The following is a 17,133-nucleotide window of genomic DNA, read 5'->3' as shown; positions in this document are numbered from 1 at the left end:
AAATTTTTAAAGCACTCATTTAGAAAATTCCCAGATTTGCTTGAATTCTTTGGGGGGAAATAGAAACACAGAAGAGTCAAAGGACGAGAATCCCTTCATAGCAAAAGGAATACAGAGAAAGCTACGCTGGAGCGAAGGCGTGCTGCCTCCCCGCCAGGGCGGTGGTAAGGGACCGCATGCATCCTGCCTGCCCCACCGCTAAGGAAACCCGGAACTGCCACATCAGCCAGAGCAGCGCCAGGCAAGTGACGCGGCTGGATCCCCGGCACCGCGCGCTCCCCTGCCCCCACCGCCCTGGTGGCAATGGGCAGCCCGGCCTCCTCGGACCCGACCATCGAACCCTCCAGGCTATCGGCAGCCCCTGGCCTGCTGAGCCCCCACTTCTTGGGAGCCGCGCCCAGCCCCCGAGAAGAGGTAAAGCACTCATCTGCGGCGCAACTGGCAAAGGGAAACCGATGGCTCAGGGGTGGATTTACCCAAACCGTAGGTCCTGGAGCAAGCGTGCTCCTGCAGCCAGTCTAACGTGGCTTCGAAATTCCTCCTGGTCTCGTCACAGAAGCTGGAGAGAATCAAAGACACGGCGTCTCTCTTTACCCCCCCGGTCCTTCCCACTCGGCCTCTCCCTTCCCTTCCCTGTCACTGTCCCTCAGCTTACGTTTCCAGGTTCTTCAGGCACTGAGATGTCTGCTTCTTCCAGTTCTCTTCTCCATAATCCAAGTACCTGGCAGCAGACACAGTGGATGAAATGAATCAAGTCCCAAAACTGAACTAAGTGATGCCAGAAAGTTTCTTCTGGCTATCAGAGATTAAGCATCAAGCCAGAGAGATGGTACGGCTGACAGTGCCCCCCACAGCTGACCCAGGGTCAAGCCCTGGCATCCCATGTGGACCCCCGAGCACTGCTGGAAGTGGATCCTGAGCACAGAGCCAGGAGTAACCCTCGAGCACCACCAGGTGTGGCCCAAAGAACCAGAAAAAAAAGAGACTAACCACTGATCACACAAGGCCACGACGCATTCATCTGAAGACCTGGACATAACTTGCTTCTCTGGTTCCATGTAAATAAATGCATCTTTCTAAGTGAATATAAATAAAAGAGTATCAGATAATACTGTCTGTCGTGCCAGTCACTAGTCTTCAAGAGTCACTGTCACTGTCCTGTCATCCTATTGCTCATCAATTTGCTCGAGCGGGCACCAGTAACGTCTCCATTGTGAGACTTGTTGTTACTGTTTCTGGCCTATCGAATACGCCATGGGGAGCTTGCCAGGCTCTGCCGTGGGGGCGGGATGCTCTCCGTAGCTTGCCGGGCTCTCTGAGAGGGGCGGAGGAATCAAAGCTGGGTCAGCAGCATGCAAGGCAAATGCCCTACCCACTGTGCTATCACTCCAGCCCATCTTCAAGAGTAATAAACACAAATTTAAGAAAATGCCTCAGCACCAATAAACCAGAGCCGCCTGGCCCTGTCCTCCCAGTGCCGTTATTTCTATAGCATACTTGCACCGAGCAGGCGCGAGTCAGGGCCAGAGAGCCAGCGACACAGTGGGCGGGGCACATGCCTTCAACATGGCCGGCCCAGGTTCAATTCCCAGAGCCACAGATGTTCCCCAGTCTTGCCAGGAGTGACGTGTGTGTGCAGAGCTCAGGAGTGAGTCCTGAGCACTGCAGGGTGGAGGGAGGTGAACAATGGCAAAGAGACTGGTGCTGGAACATTGTATACCTGAAACTTACTCATTAATGAACAATTTTGGACCTCTGTAATTCACGCGATTAAAAAAAAATTTTTTTTTTTTTTAATGAAAAAAGAAATCTAACAGGCTTCATTTGGAAAAAAAAAAATATTTCGGTGCGGCCAGAGAGAGGGTAGAGCAGATAAGGTGCTTGCCTTACAAGCAGCCAGCCCCGGTTCAATCCCTGGCACCACCGACAGGCCTCCAAGCCCTGCCGAGAGCGATCTCTGAGCACAGAACCAGGAGTAAGTCCAGAGCACCACTGGACATGGTCCAAAAACCAGAGAAAAAGAAAAGAAAGAAAGAAATTGGAGAGAAGAGAGAGCAAAAAAGGGGAAATCCCGTAAAGTAAAAGAAAACAATTACATAACCCCAGTTGGAACAGGAAGGGCAGGGCTAGAAGAGGAATTGACAGCTATTTAAATCAGAGGAGGAACTCAGCAGGTCTCCTACTTTCTACCACAGAACTCCGCCCTACCCTGGCATTACCCTTAACCCGGCTCAAGCTTCCGCTACAGAACTCACTGCTAATTAATGCTAAAAAGTCTGTGTCCTAACGGTTTCCCTCCTAAAACACTCTACACAATCTAGCTTTTCACATACAGTGTCGATCATCTTTCTCTGAATTGTCTTCTTCACATCTTGAACCTTCTGTCCTTTAAATCCATCCACCAGCATTATCTAAAAGAATAAGAAATGGAAAAAAAAATTGTATATATGTATATATATAAATATATATATATACACATATATATAAAACACAATTAAAATTTGTTTTGGGTTCCCCCCAAAGTTTTACCAGACTAAATTTACTTCTACCCATCAACTCAAAATACTGTAGAGTGAAATTTATCATTCCATGACTTCTTATTTTGGCATCGCCTAAGCAAAGAGCCGTAACACCCCTTTTCTGGGGGGAGCGGGGAGGGACAATACAGCCACCATGAATGCAGCTGGGAAGGAGCAGGTGCTTCCCTCCCACTTCTCGGCTCCCAGGGAGAGAGTTCCCTCGCTAACTCTCCTCCCTCCTGAAGGCTTTGGATAAAGAACACGACCCACTGCAGCGCCTCTGTCCACCCCACCCGCGGCCGGAAGCATTCTCCTCAGCCTGGCGGTGTGAGGGACCTACTTTGGCAACGCGCCTTTTTTGGTTTTGGGAAATCCCACCGGGGCGAAGATTAGCTGCCCATGGATGTCACAGATCTCATCGACAAGCCCCTCCCAGCTGTTCTCTGGCCTCCTTCCCCGGACGCTCGGGCAGCTTCGAGCTGCCACGGGAAAGTCGCAGTATTCTGCTGTCGCCTTCAAATCCTCCAACGCCCCAACACGCTTCGTTCCTATATGACTCATCCCCGTGAAAAGAGACAAGGGGTCCTGAGGGCGAGTGGCCGAGAGCTCAACTCCTCCAGCCAGTGGGCGCCACGTGGGCCATCCCTGGTCTGTCCCTGGCCGGCTGAGGGAAACGACTTCATGTCTTAGTCCCTCAATTTCCTCATCTGGAAAATCAAATAGTACCGACTTGGCAAGGCTACCATTATTATCATTATTATTTTGGCCCCTCGGAGGGGATGGGCGCCAGCTTCCCTCCCCGCCCCGAGCAGAGCTCCCAGAGGCCGAAGACCACCAGAACGTAGCCACAGACATACTCAAGGATGAGCCTCATGCATGAAGGTACTGGCAGAGGAACCCAGGTGTGTGGGACCTGGGGCTGAGACCTCCAAGGCTGCTTGGATCGGGACTGGGCCTCCTCCGCCCAGATTTCCCATTTTCCAGTAGCTAGGCGGTCACACCCAGGGACTGCCCCCTGTGCCGTGTAATCCCACCAAAGGCCCACACCCAGATACTTAAAACCAAGCTCCCGGAAGACATCTTCTAGCTTAGTTCTCCCTCTGGGAGAACCTGGCTAGCTACTGAGAGTTTCCTGCCCACATGGGAGAGCCTGGCAAGGTCCCCATGGTGTATTAATATGCCAAAACCAGTAACAATGCTGGGTGTCATTCCCCTGACCCTGAAAGAGCCTCCAATGTGGCATCATTGGGAAGGACGAGTAGAGAGAGGCTGCTAAAATCTCAGGGCTAGAACCAATGGAGACGTTACTGAGACCGCTTGAGAAATTCGACAATCAACAGGATGATGATGATGATGATGATGATGATTTTGGCTGTGCCCAGTGACACCTGGAAGATGGTGCAGAGCCAGGCTTGAGCCAGGGGCTCTATGTGCAAAGCACACACTCTGGACACATAAGCCTATCCCTGGCCCCCGTTAGATTAGCTTAAGAATAATTTAACATATATCTACTACATAAATGTTGACTTCACAAAAAATATATAAGCCACTTAAAAAATATATATATATGTATATATATATATATATATATATATAATCAGTTTTGATAACCTAGAAAAATGAGAGCAACTGTAAAAATAAAGAACACTCTCCTTCATACCCTGGAAAGTCTTCACTGCAGGTGAAGGACAGGGCTCACAGGGCTGGAAGGCATGCTTTGCAGCGGGGAGGCCTGGGTTCAAGTCTCAATACTGCATGATTTCCAACGTACCACCGGAACCAGCCCCCCATGCACCGAGCCCTAAGCAGACCTTGAGTTTCTCCAGGTGCAGCCCCTCGAAAGAGAAGGCCCGGGTACTGTACGCGCACCAAGGCGAGACTCACTGCAAAATATGAACTTCATTTTCTCAGTAAATGTATTCGGGGTGGGGGCTGGAGAGTCAGTCAGTACAGGGGGGACGCTGCCTGCCCTGCAAGCGGCTCCCCCTGGTTCAATCCCTGGCTCCACACCTGGTCCTTCAAGCACTGCCCGGGTCACTCCCGAACACAGAGCCAGGGGCAGGTCTCGACCCCCCTGGTGAGGGCCACAGAACAAACCAAAATACTCACTCCTTACAGAGGACACAAAAATAACTTCCGTAGGGGCTGGAGCGATAGCACAGCGGGTAGGGCGTTTGCCTTACACGCGGCCGACCCGGGTTCAATTCCCAGCATCCCATATGGTCCCCTGAGTACTGCTAGGGGTGGTTCCTGAGTGCAGAGCCAGGAGTAACCCTGTGCATTGCCGGGTGTGACCCAAAAAGCAAAAAAAAAAAAAAAAAAAAAAAACCTCCCGTAAATTCTACTGGATCAAAAATAAATAAATAAATAAACCACACAAAGGCGTTAAGAAATAAAAGATGAATATGATTTCTTTTTAGTATATGTTGAAATTGTATTAAATTTTCCTATGTTCCTTCTAGATCTTTAAGATGAGAACCACAGGATACAGAGTAATTAAGTGAAACCCAGCAGCCGTGCAAGCCTCTCATATGGAGAAGTCACGCAGCAGGAAAGGCGCTGCCCGGCATGTGCCCACCAGGGCCAACCCCCAGCACCACCCACCATCCCCGACAACCATGATGCATTGATGCCCGAGCACAGAGGCAGGAGAAGCACGGAGCACGGCCGGGTGCTCCAAACTGCCCCATCCCCCAAAATAAGCACGTATTACTTACACCATCATAAAACCCTTTCAAATATAACTTCTCCTTGGCTTCAGCAAGTTTTTCTCGGTCATTCTGGCTCTGGATTTTCAACTCCTCACAAACGGTCACAGCAGAAAGGTTTCCCAGCCCCGGGATCTCAATGATGGGCACCTGCCAAAGAGCAGCAATGGCTGAGGGACAAAGGCAGACCTCTGCTCCCCACACAGGAGTTACTCAGAGTGATGGATCACATGGCGCCATCACACACCACACAACTGCCCGGTGACGAGCATGCAGAGAGGAGCGGCTTTTTTACGGGGGTGGCAGTAGGCCACACCACACCGCAGTCAGGGCGACTCCTGGAGGTGCGTTTAGAGGACCGCGGGGAGGGAGAAAGGGAGGGGAGAGAGGGGAAGAGGGAGAGAGGGAGAATGAGAAAGAGAGAGGGAGAGGGGGAGAAGGGGAGAGGGGAGAGGGGGAGGGGAGGAGAGGGGGAAGAGAGGGAGAGGGAGAGGGGGAGAGAGGGAGAGGGAGAGAGTGGTAGAGAGAGGGGGAGAGGGGGAGAAGAGGAGGGGGAGAGAGGGAGAGAAGAAAGAGGGAGAGAAGAAAAGAGGAAGAAGAGGAGAGGAGAGTGAGAGGGAGAAGAGAGAAGGAGAGAGAGAAAGAGGGAGGTAGAGGGAGAGAGGAAGCGAAAAGAGGGAAAGAGGGAAAGAGGGAGAAAGAGGGAGAGAGGGAGAGAGAGGGAGAGTGGGAGGGAGAGAGGGAGAGAGAGAAAGAGGGAGAAAGAGGGAGAAAGAGGGAGAAAGAGGGAGAGAGAGGGAGAGTGGGAGAGTGGGAGGGAGAGGGAGAGAGAGGAAGAGAGGGAGAGAGGAAGAAGAGGAGAGAGAGGAGGTGCTGCCAAGAGGCAGGCTGGGGCGGGGGGCGCTGCCCGGGGGAGGGGGCTGAACACTGGCGGTGGGAATCACACCGGTGCAAAGATGGATGCGGAAACGTCACAGGACTGAAGCCCAATCATGAACAGCTCTGTAAAGCTCTACCGCACGGTGATTTAGTAAATATTATTACATATATTTCCAATATATTATTGAAAAGAGAGAGAGAGAAGGGCAGGAAGGCATGTGTGATGCCGGCGCCCACCCCGTCTCCCTTCCGTGCTCCCCAGGACACGCCTGCGCTGCTCCCTGCTCGGACACAGCATCCCCGCTGCCAGGCCCTCCTGCCATGGCACTAGCGCCATCACCGACACGGAGGCAGGAGGGAGGGCAGCTGCGTGCACAGCAGCCTCCGTGATCCGTGAGGCCAGGCCGGGGTCACTCCCGAGCAGAGCCAGGACTGGCCCCTGACCGCCACCTGGTGTGGCCCAAAACCCTCCCCGGCCCCAAATGAAAATATATATAATTAACACTGAAACCAGTAAAATGACGTCACCAACCACACTGGTAGAGAGCACTGATTTCGGTTTATAATGTCTTCTGGGTCTTTCTTTTTTTTTTTTTTGAAGGAAATAAGGAACAGAATGTATAGTGTGGGCGGCAGGTGGGCAGCGGGCGAGACTCGGGGCGCAGCCTCTCCCGGACCCTCCGGGGCAGTCTCTAGGGGCGAGCTGCTTCCTCCTGCAGCCCTGAAGTACGGGCACAGGCATGCTCGGGGGCACACGGCGAGCTCGCGTCTTTAGAGGACGGAAGACAGACCCAAATCATTTATCATAAACCTGATGCTGCAAAAATGTTCTTTGTTTCAGGGCAGCAGGTGCCAAGGGGCACGTTTATTGCTGGATTCTTCCCTCCTTCTGGCCCCAGGGCAGTCGTCCAATTAAAGAAGGAAACGCGCTCTTCTCAAGGGAGAGGGGCTTGGGTCACAGCCAGTGACGCTTAAGGGACCGTCCGCAGTGCAGGGATCGAACGGGGCAAGCGGCATGGAAGGAAGGCGGCTCACTTCCAGTGCTCTCAGCCCTGCGGCAACACAACCCTTCCGCACACAACCTGTGTCTGGGCTCCACTACTTACTCAGTTTCGCTACAAGGGAAAACTCAGCTCCTTCCTTTCGAACAGAGACACGGATGGGGCCCTGGGCCCTGGGAGAGAGCCCAGAGCTGGAGCACCAGGCTTCGGTCCCCAGGATCACACGGGCCCCAGGCAGGGGGGCTCCCATCACTGCCAGGCACAGAACCATCAGGACAGTCACGGAAAGGCAGCCCACCCTCCAACAGCGCGACCCGCATCGTCCAGGCACTCACCGGCTCGAATGGCAAGACCATATCATCTCGGATTCCATATTTCGCTCGTAAGGCCTACCAAGAAAGTGTGAAGAAACAGTAACGGTCAGAGCTCCACTGGCATATTCGCTAAGAAAAGCAACATGAAATTTTATAAAAATTGTCCCACCTTAATAAGAAATCTATGACTAAAATCTCAATGCTTGAGTTAGTGTGAATGGCTTAGAGGATGAAACTATGGAACCAAATGTTCAACACACACACACACACACACACTCCACATTTTCCATGTTTTACATTGCACTTGAAAATGGCATATCTGAGATGGTGGGCTGCAGCGATAGCACAGCGGATAGGGAGTTTGCCCTGCAAGCAGCCGACCTGGGGTTGATTCCTCCGTCCCTCTTGGAGAGCCCGGCAAGCTACCGAGAATATCCCGCCCGGACGGCAAAGCCTGGCAAGCTCCCCGTGGCGTATTCGATATGCCAAAAACAATAACAAGTCTCACAATAGAGACATTACTGGTGCCCGCTCAAGCAAATCAGTGAACAATAGGAGGACAGTGCTACAGACAGTGCTGTCTCTGAGATGGTTTGTCAAAATGTCTTATGAAATCCATCACAGCACCGAAAACAGCAAACCACCAAGTTAGAAAAAGACATTTAAGAAACCATAAAGGCCTATTTCACTTTATACAATATGAAAAGGTTACCGGATTCCAACAGGCCATTTTGGAAAAGGTCAAACTATGGTGACAGTAAGATCAGTGTCAGAAGGGATAAGAGAAAGAAAAGCAGAGGGTTTTTTTAAGACAGCGAAAATACTCTATATAATACTACAATGAAGAATTCAACATTTTACACCTGTCCAAATCCATGTACTGCATAAGACAAAGAGTGAATCCTTAACCAAAAAAATAAATAAATAAAAATAAAAATAAACTGAAGACCTTGACTTTGATAAAAAAAATAATAAAATATTTTTAAAAAACATGAAATTTAGATACTCACTTGTTTTTTCTTCAAGTCTCTGAGGGCAGCAAAGTCATCGGGGGAGTCGGAAGGGACACTTGTGACGACACCGGTGCCTTAGGAAAGGACACATGGAGTTAACAACAACCTAACGGTGACTTCCAAAGCAGTCCCAGAGGAAAAAGGAACTCCGTACCTTTGTCCTCCTTAATGGTGAGCATCGGGAGGACGTAGATGACCTTGTAAGACGTCAAGGGCGCAGAAAGCGATGCACCAATTATTTCCTGTGTGAGAAAGGGGTCGGTGGAGAAGGGAAATTTATTTTAAGCTTTAAGATGTAAAACAATGTTAAAACTTAAGCCCCGAGAAGCTGGGCAACAAAGACATCTGGCCTCTCCGAGCCACCACAGGACACGCCCTTGCACGCAGCTGGCCAGGCTCTGCTCCGCGGCTTGCTCCAGACACCACACCAAACGTGTTTGAGCCCCAGACCCTTCCAGAAGCGACCCCTGGAACTGCTGAGCCCCCCGGGGTGTTTTTCATAAAAAAACGAGGGAAATGCACTGGGGGGCCGCCGCTGGGCAACAATGTATAAGTGTCACACTCCTGCCAGAGTTCCATCCCCAGCGCAGCAGCGCCCAGGAATGACCCTGAGCCCCAAACTGGGACTAGCCCCTGACACCACCAGGTGTGGCACCCCCAGGCCCAAAACACAAGCAGCAGCCCATATGGGCCCAGGGCACCGCCAGGAGCAGTTCCTGAGCACAGAGCCAGGAGGACGCCCGGAGCACTGACCTGGTGTAGCCCAAAATCAAACACAAAAATTAAAGCCCTTAAAATGAAACAAAGAGTAAAGTATACTCAGGAACAATAACAAGTAAATAAACTCTTTAAGGGCTGTTAACCACCCAGATTAAATCAATTTAGATGAATCTAGTTTAACCAATGTGATTAAATCCGGGTGGTGAACAGAACATCAATGAACCAAGTTTTTTTTTTTTTTTTTTAGGAGAGGCCAGAAGGTGGCTCAGGAGATCCAGGGGTCCCTCAAGGCTGTGGGTCCCTTCAATGCACGATGCTGCTCGGGCTGGCCTCGCAAGGCAAACGCCCTACCCCCGTGCTATCCTCCAGCCAAGTCTCACAATGGAGACGTTACTGATGCCTGCTCGAACGAATCGATGAGCAACAGGATGACAGTGATACAGGGATACACTGATACCTAATGACTCTATCAAGTCTCTTGTGGAGAACTATTTTTTTTTCAACCAGGAAGTACTCACTAGGCTCATACATAAAACCTTAAGACGGTTCTGTTTGGGGGGCTATCAGTGCAGGGGCCACACCGGGCGGTGCTCAGGGCTGACTCCTGGCTCTAAGCTCAAGAATCATTCCTGGCAATGCTCGGGGCACCCTTCGGGGTGCTGGGGACCAACCGTGGGTCAGCCGTGTGCAAAACAAATGCCCAACCCACTGCACTATCACACCTGAAGACGGTGTTTTAGAGACAAGTTACGCAACAAATATGTGCCACAGCAACGAAAAACACAAGAAAACAACTCTGCTCCCAAATGCAAACCCGGTGACCAAGCACGACCCCCAGGAGAGTCAGAAGGATGCCAGCCGGGGCCTACACCCCGCCCCCCACCAAACGCTGATGAAAAAGGAGAGCTTTCAGCAGGACTAAAACTGCTCCACAGTTGCATTTGGATGATGTTTACAAGAATGGGGGGGGGGGGGGAGAAGAATGAAACACAATTACAATCTACAAACTAATGTCATGGATATTCAATTACAGCCTGTTTTCCTGGGAAGGCGGAGCCCGCGGCTCAGGCCTCAGCAGAAGTGCTCAGGGGACCGTGCAGTGCCAGGGATTCAGCCCGGGTGGGCCACAGCAAGACCAGCGCCGTAACCCTGCACAATTTCTCTTCCCTCAATTCCTTAAATGGTCTTCTCTCAAATTTCACTGTTAAAATTTTCTGGGCTGGAGCAATAGCACAGTGGGTAGGGCGTGTGCCTTGCACGCGTCGACCTGGGTTCAATACCCAGCATCCCACATGGTCCCCTAGCACCACTAGGAGTAATTCCTGAGTGCAGAACCAGGAATAATCCCTGAGTATTTCCGGTGGGGGAAAAAAACAAAGAGATACTACACAGGAGACAGAGAGATACTGCACAGGGGACAGAGATACTGCACAGGGGACAGAGAGGTACTGCACAACAGGTGGCGAATGTGCCTTGCACCCTACAACCAAAACTAAAAACCATTCTGCTCCGATAACACCAAGTGTACCGTGCACTCACCTCTCCCATGAGCTCCTTGACAACAGGCACCACGCCGTTGTCTCTGGTAAAGCCCTGGAATGACATGTTTCTGGCCGCCCTCTGCGTGCAGATGAATATATCGCCACTCTCGGTCTCAAAGCCGATGTACTTGATGTCAGGGTGAACCCAGCAGTTGGTCTGCCCAAACATGGTCTCAGGGCGCAGAGTAGCAGCTACCAAGAAGATGTTTTTGCCTTTGAGACCACTACGAGGAAAAAAACAAAAACAAAAAGATTTATGCAAAAGGCTGCTGTGTACTGCCCCACAGGTATCTGACTGCAGGAACACTGGCACAGGAACTGCGTGGAGCGCCTACCTTAATTTAGATGGGTAAGGCTCAAGCACTTTCAGTTTGATTAGAGAATATTCCTGTGGTCCAACACCCTAAAGAAAGGGGAAGAAACAAGGAGGAAGAATTTGTTAGCAAACTCCTCACATATATGATATATCTGAGACGGGGACTTCCTGGGTTTTGCTAGTGTTTGGGGCCACACCCAGTGATGCTCAGGGCTTACTCCTGGCTCTGCACGCAGGAATCACTCCTGAGAGACTCTCGGCCGGCCGCGTGCAGGACAAGCGCCCTATCCACTGTACTATGGCTCCGGCCCTGAGATGTGCACTTTCACTGCTATCCTGAGCCTCCCTGAGAAGAAACTGGTGCTAACCGTGTCCAGCTGGAAGTCTCAGAAAGCACTCAGGAAACCACCTCACACCCACACCGGGAGAGAACGGCTAAAGAAGAAATGGATGCTGAGCAAGGACCGTCTGCTGGGGAAGACAGGGGAACTGACAGAATGATCATGTGAGGGGCCAGAGCCACAATACTGCGAGTGGGGCGTTTGCCCTGATGCAGCTGACCTGGGTTCAATCTCCGGTATCCCACATGGTCCTCTGAGAACTGCCAGGAGTAAACTCCTGAGTGCAGAGCCAGGAGTAATCCCTGAGCATCGCTGGGTGTGACCCAAAAAGACAAAAAAAAAAAAAATCAGCTACAAGCGGTTATCAAAAAGTTGTTTTATAATCAATACTTATCCTGCAGAGCAATCATCACAGACGTGAACTGCATTGGGACAAAGGATGTGCTTTCTCACTAACCTGGGTCCTTGACACAAGGAGTCAGCCTCTCACTAAGTATCTGATTCATTTGCAGGGTGGGGATGGGGGTGTTTGGCACACCTGAGGTGCTCAGGGGTCACTCCTGGCTGGGCTCGGGGTGGGGGGTGGAGGACCATATGGATGCAGTACTAGGTATCTAACCCAGGTCAGCAATGTCCTACCCACTCAATGGGTCCCGTCTGTGATTTTTAGCCAACTGGGGAAATGGTTCAGCATTAACCCAAGGGCACAGTGTTGTGGGGGCCGAAGCTACTGGGGGCACTCGGGGTCATCTCCAGCGGTGCCTGGGCGACCATGTGGCACCAGGAATCAAAACCAGGTGAGGCGCATTCTAGCATGGACTATAACCAACCCTGGCCATCCCCTCATCTATTTCTTAAACTCTGTGGCCATATTAAGAATTATAATGGGGGGGGGCTGGAGTGATAGCACAGCAGGTAGGGCATTTGCCTTGCATGTGGCCGACCCAGGTTCAAATCCCAGCATCCCATAAGGTCCCCTGAACACCGCCAGGGGTAATTCCTGAGTGCATGAGCCAGGAGTGACCCCTGTTCATCACCAGGTGTGACCCAAAAAAAGGAAAGAAAAGAATCATAATAGAGGGCCGGAGTAATAGCACAACGGGGAGGGCATTTGCCTTGCATGCAGCCGACCCTGGTTCAATCTCCGTCATCCCATATGGTCCCCAAGCCCTGTCAGAAGTTCCCTGAGTGCAGAGCTGCAGTAAGACCTGGGTGTGGGCCTAAAACATGTATACTAGCAGGTCAGAGGGCTAGTACAGAGGTTAAGGCACTGGGCCTCCAAGCAGCTGATGCTGGTTCATCCCCAGCACCACACGGTCCCCTGAGCAACCCTGAGCACAGAGCTGGGAGCAGCACCTGAGCAATGCCAGGCATGACCCAACAATTCCCACCTCCCCAGAAAGAACTCTAGTAATTGGGTTTCTGAGCAACAGTACAACAGGTTGGGTGTTTGCCTTGCACGCAGCTGACCCAGGTCGCTCCCCCAGCCAGGAGTACTTACTGAGGGCAGGCCAAGGGTAAGCCCTAAGCATCACCAGGTGTGACCCAAAAGGCAGGGAAAGAAAAAAGAAAGGAATTCTAACAGTCTCTCTGCATCGCAAGTAATTACCTCTCCCGTTTGCCTATCATGGTCCATACAAGGCTGTCCATCCTTCGGAGAATAAATGGTATACCTGAAAAGTGAATGTCACAAATATTATGAAAACATCAAAATTTTCCCCTAATGTATCTGCTAGTGTTGCAAGAACAGATGACTGGTTAAAGAAACTGGTACATCTATACAATGGAATATGATGCAGCTGTTAGAAAAGATGAAGTCATGAAATCTGCATATAAGTGGATCAACATGGAAAGTATCATGCTAAGTGAAATGAGTCAGAAAGAGAGAGACAGACATAGAAAGATTGCACTCATCTGTGGAATATAAAATAACAGAGTAGGAGACTAATACCCAAGAATAGTAGTATACAGTACCAGGAGGTTGACTCCATAACTTGGAACTTGGCCTCACACGCTGGGGGAAAGTCATACCAAATGGAGAAGGGAACACCAAGTAAACTGTGAGTGGAGATCCCAAGTGATAAGGGAAATGCGCGCTGAAAGTGGACTAGTGTCTGAACATGATAAGCCACTCAATACCCCTATTGCAGACCACAACACCCAAAAGGAGAGAGAGAGAACAAATTGGAATGCCCTGCCACAGAGGCAGAGTGGGGTGGGGGGGATGGGATTGGGGGGTGGGAGGGATACTGGGTTCATTGGTGGTGGAGAATGGACACTGGTGGAGGGATGGGCTCCTGAACACTGCATGAGGGAAAAACAAACACGAAATGTTTGAATCTGTAACTGTACCCTCACTGTGACTCACTAATAAAAAAATTAAAAATAAATAAATAATAAAAAAAAATACCTGCTAGTGTTGCTCCTAACATCTCATGTCTTCTAACTAGAACTTATAAATAAGCAAATATTCCCAACTATTTATTTATGCTTTTTGTAGTGTCAGCCTAGTAACTTAATGAAAGCTTTAGGCTTATCAAAGATAGCAAAGAAACACATGAATGAGCTTGGGTTTTGTGGTGTGAAACAAAGATTATGAACCATAAGTCTACTTATAAAATGCAAAAAGCATTGTAATTAATCCATATAATGGGGAAAGAAATCTTGCCACAATTTAAAAAACAAAGGGAACAACTAAAATGTACAAATGAAATGTTTCAGCTCGGCTGGGAATACTGCAGAGAATTTTTCATAAAAACATGAAAACCAGCCCTCCTCTTCTCCCTAGCTCTCTCTGCCACAAACAATAAGCACCTCAGAGAAATTAAGGTACTGGCAAGGCAAGAAAAACAAAGAACACAAAAGAAAGATCACAAAAGGAGGAAGGATAATGGAGAAAGCGGGCAATGGCCCGGATGAATCACAACTCGGGAATTATGCAGCTTTTACTTTACTAAAGAACTCACTCACCGCTTCCCAAACTTAATTTTGTTTCTTTCTCTTAATGTTAAAAACTGCCACCTGACAAATGAATCATAGTATGGATTGACATCGGTGGTGATGAAGGAGCGACGCCAGTCGACCTACAGAAGGAAAGAGGAAAAGGTCATTTTCCAGGAACCTGAAGACAGTAGGGACCAGAATTCCCAGCAGCAGTGACGAACTCGTTACATTTTCTTTTCCAAATAATAATAATAATAGCAAATATTAAAATAAAACAGAAATTTCAAACTACAACTACACTTATCACACTCATATATCGCAACTCTCGTCATTTCCGCTTACTACGCATTTTTAACCTATAGGGAATGTCAGAGGTAAAGAAGGAATATTTAGGGGTCCAGAGGACAGCCAAATGCCGTGGAGCATGGCGCTGACACCCGGGGAGCAACCTCTGAGAACTGAGTGGGAAGTGGTCTGGGGACAGTGTGTGTCCCCACCCCCCACCCCCACCCCGACACACACAAAGAAGAATTTTTTTAAGAATACCTCCATGGGGGGCCAGAGAGATAGTATAATGGTTAAGGTGTTTGTCTTGCACACGCCTGACCCCGCTGCACACAGCTGACCTGGGTTTAATCCCCTGCACCCCCCCCCCCAGTGTGATCCCCAAGCATAAAGCCAGGAGTAAGCCTTGAGCACCAGCGGGGGTCCCAGCTTAAAAGAATACCTTGGGGCTGGAGCGATAGCACAGCAGGTAGGGCGTTTGCCATGCACATGACTGACCCGGGTTTGATTCCCAGCATCCCATATGGTTCCCTGAGCACTGGCCAGGAGTAATTCCTGAGTGCAGAGCTAGGAGTAACCCCTATGCATCGCCGGGTGTGACCCAAAAAGCAAAAAAGTAAAAAGAATTAAAAAAAAAAAAAGAATACCTCTATGTCTGCATATATGTACAAGTATAAGTCTGGTTATTTTCACTTTTTGTAACAGAATGTCTATGAACTAACACATCAGTGTATTTGCCAATACAACAGATAAAGTGCTCCAGTCATTATACTGAGGCATGTCAGGTGCTAATCTGATGATGAGTGAAACAAAGGTGGAGTGTATCACTCGTCTCAATGAAGAAGAGTTCAAAATCTAAGCAATCAGGGACATCCTAATGTGCCCTTCCTATTTTCGTGGACTGTCTTTGTGAGGAGCGTACCTTCAAACCCATCCTCTTCAAATCCTGAATGGCCAGTGGTGGGAAGTAATCGAGCCAATGCTCCGCTTCGGAAAACTTGACTATCTCTTTATCAGACAGACCCAGGGATCTCATGATGCACCACTGGTACTTGGAAGATCCAGCTTTAGCCACAGCCTTACTCTGGAAAGGGTCAGAAAGAAAAAACAAAACCTCTATCAGAGAGCAACTAACACTGAATAAACTGCTGCAAAACTACAATGACTTATTTTATTTTTTTCAATTACCATCTGATAACTTTTTCCGTTCCAGAGCAGTGTTGCTGGTGTGTGAGGACACTGCAGGAGTTGGCCTGACTGCAGTCTGACGCCCAACAGCTCGGTCAGCTAGACTAACTAGAGTGTGGTGAGAAAGGTCAGCCCGTGCCAGCCTATGGATGGAATGTAGGAGGCCTAATTCCAGCCTGAGCTGTGAGCTGCTCCCTGCAGCACCCCAGGTATGGCCCCAAAGCCAAAACAAACCACACAAAAGCAAGAATAACACCAAGGGCTGAATCGACAAAGAACTTGCATCACTATGGTGATCTCAGCACCAAACCTTTTCACCTTCCTCTTTGTCTACTACCACCTGCATCTCTTCCTTATAAGTTAACTACTGGTATGAGGGGTTCCCCTTTTCTAGAATTTAATAGTATCAAAAAGGCAACCATATCCCTTTCATTTGCAGACAGACAAATGGCAAAACTGTAAGGCAGGACAAGGGAGACTGGAGGGGATGCAAATGCTCGGTATGGCCTGCGGTGGCCGTGTGACTCCTGGGCCACAAGACTCCGTGCATGCAGCAAAGCAATATGACTATATTGCAAAGAATAAATTGAACCACATTTTTTTCTGGACCTGACAGAATCAGGGCCGTGGAGTGGGTTCACAGTGCTGGAGTTCAGAGAACAGATGACTGGTTAGGGAAACTGGTGCATCTACACAATGGAGTACTATGCAGCTGTTAGGAAAGACGAGGTCATGAAACTTGCTTATAAGTGGATGGTCACGGGGAGTATCATGCTAAATGAAATGAGTCAGAAAGAGAGGGACAGAGGGGCCGGAGTGATAGCACAGCGGGTAGGGCGTTTGCCTTGCACGCGGCCGACCCGGGTTCAATCCCCGGCATCCCATATGGTCCCCCAAGCACCGCCAGGAGTAGTCCCTGAGTGCAAAGCCAGGAGTAACCCCTGAGCATCGCTGGGTGTGACCCAAAAAGCAAAAAAAAAAAAAAAAAAGAAAGAAAGAGAGGGACAGACATAGAGGGACTGCACTCATTTGTGGAATATAAAATAACAGTAGGAGACTGACACCAAGGACAATAGACACAAGGGTCAGGAAGATTGCTCCACGGTTGGAAGCCTGTCTCATGAGCTGGGGGAGAAGGCAGCTGGGATGGAGAAAGGATCACTAAGTCAATGATGGTTGGAGGGATTGTTCGGGATGGGAGATGTGTGCTGAAAGTAGATAAAGGACCAAACGTGATGGCCTCTCAGTGTCTATATTGCAAACCACACTGCCCACAAGGAGACAGAGAGTAAGAAGGAAACTGTCGGCCATAGAGGCAGGGGGAGGGGTGGGACGGGGGAGGATACTGGGGACATTGGTGGTGGG

General features: G+C 49.7%; 1 protein-coding gene across 2 annotated transcripts in view; it reads right to left on the bottom strand.

Moving 5' to 3' along the window:
* The window catches only part of LARS1 (leucyl-tRNA synthetase 1), a 68,528-nt gene that overhangs the window by 34,866 nt on the left and 16,529 nt on the right, over nucleotides 1–17,133 (bottom strand). For both annotated transcript variants that reach the window (XM_055142990.1, XM_055142988.1), the window contains exons 6-18: nucleotides 15,503–15,664; nucleotides 14,323–14,435; nucleotides 12,962–13,025; nucleotides 11,031–11,098; nucleotides 10,694–10,919; nucleotides 8,589–8,676; nucleotides 8,432–8,508; nucleotides 7,443–7,496; nucleotides 5,237–5,377; nucleotides 2,334–2,411; nucleotides 991–1,076; nucleotides 656–721; nucleotides 477–559 (exon numbers count right to left, since the gene is read on the bottom strand). In XM_055142990.1, coding sequence (XP_054998965.1) covers nucleotides 477–559; nucleotides 656–721; nucleotides 991–1,076; nucleotides 2,334–2,411; nucleotides 5,237–5,377; nucleotides 7,443–7,496; nucleotides 8,432–8,508; nucleotides 8,589–8,676; nucleotides 10,694–10,919; nucleotides 11,031–11,098; nucleotides 12,962–13,025; nucleotides 14,323–14,435; nucleotides 15,503–15,664 — 1,306 coding nt within the window. The remainder of the gene's footprint in view (nucleotides 1–476; nucleotides 560–655; nucleotides 722–990; nucleotides 1,077–2,333; nucleotides 2,412–5,236; nucleotides 5,378–7,442; nucleotides 7,497–8,431; nucleotides 8,509–8,588; nucleotides 8,677–10,693; nucleotides 10,920–11,030; nucleotides 11,099–12,961; nucleotides 13,026–14,322; nucleotides 14,436–15,502; nucleotides 15,665–17,133) is intronic.

This window comes from Sorex araneus, chromosome 6, assembly GCF_027595985.1.
Source record: "Sorex araneus isolate mSorAra2 chromosome 6, mSorAra2.pri, whole genome shotgun sequence".
NCBI classification, from domain to species: domain Eukaryota; kingdom Metazoa; phylum Chordata; class Mammalia; order Eulipotyphla; family Soricidae; genus Sorex; species Sorex araneus.
The sequence above is the reverse complement of the archived record's forward strand: the minus strand, read 5'-3'. Positions and strand labels throughout refer to the sequence as shown.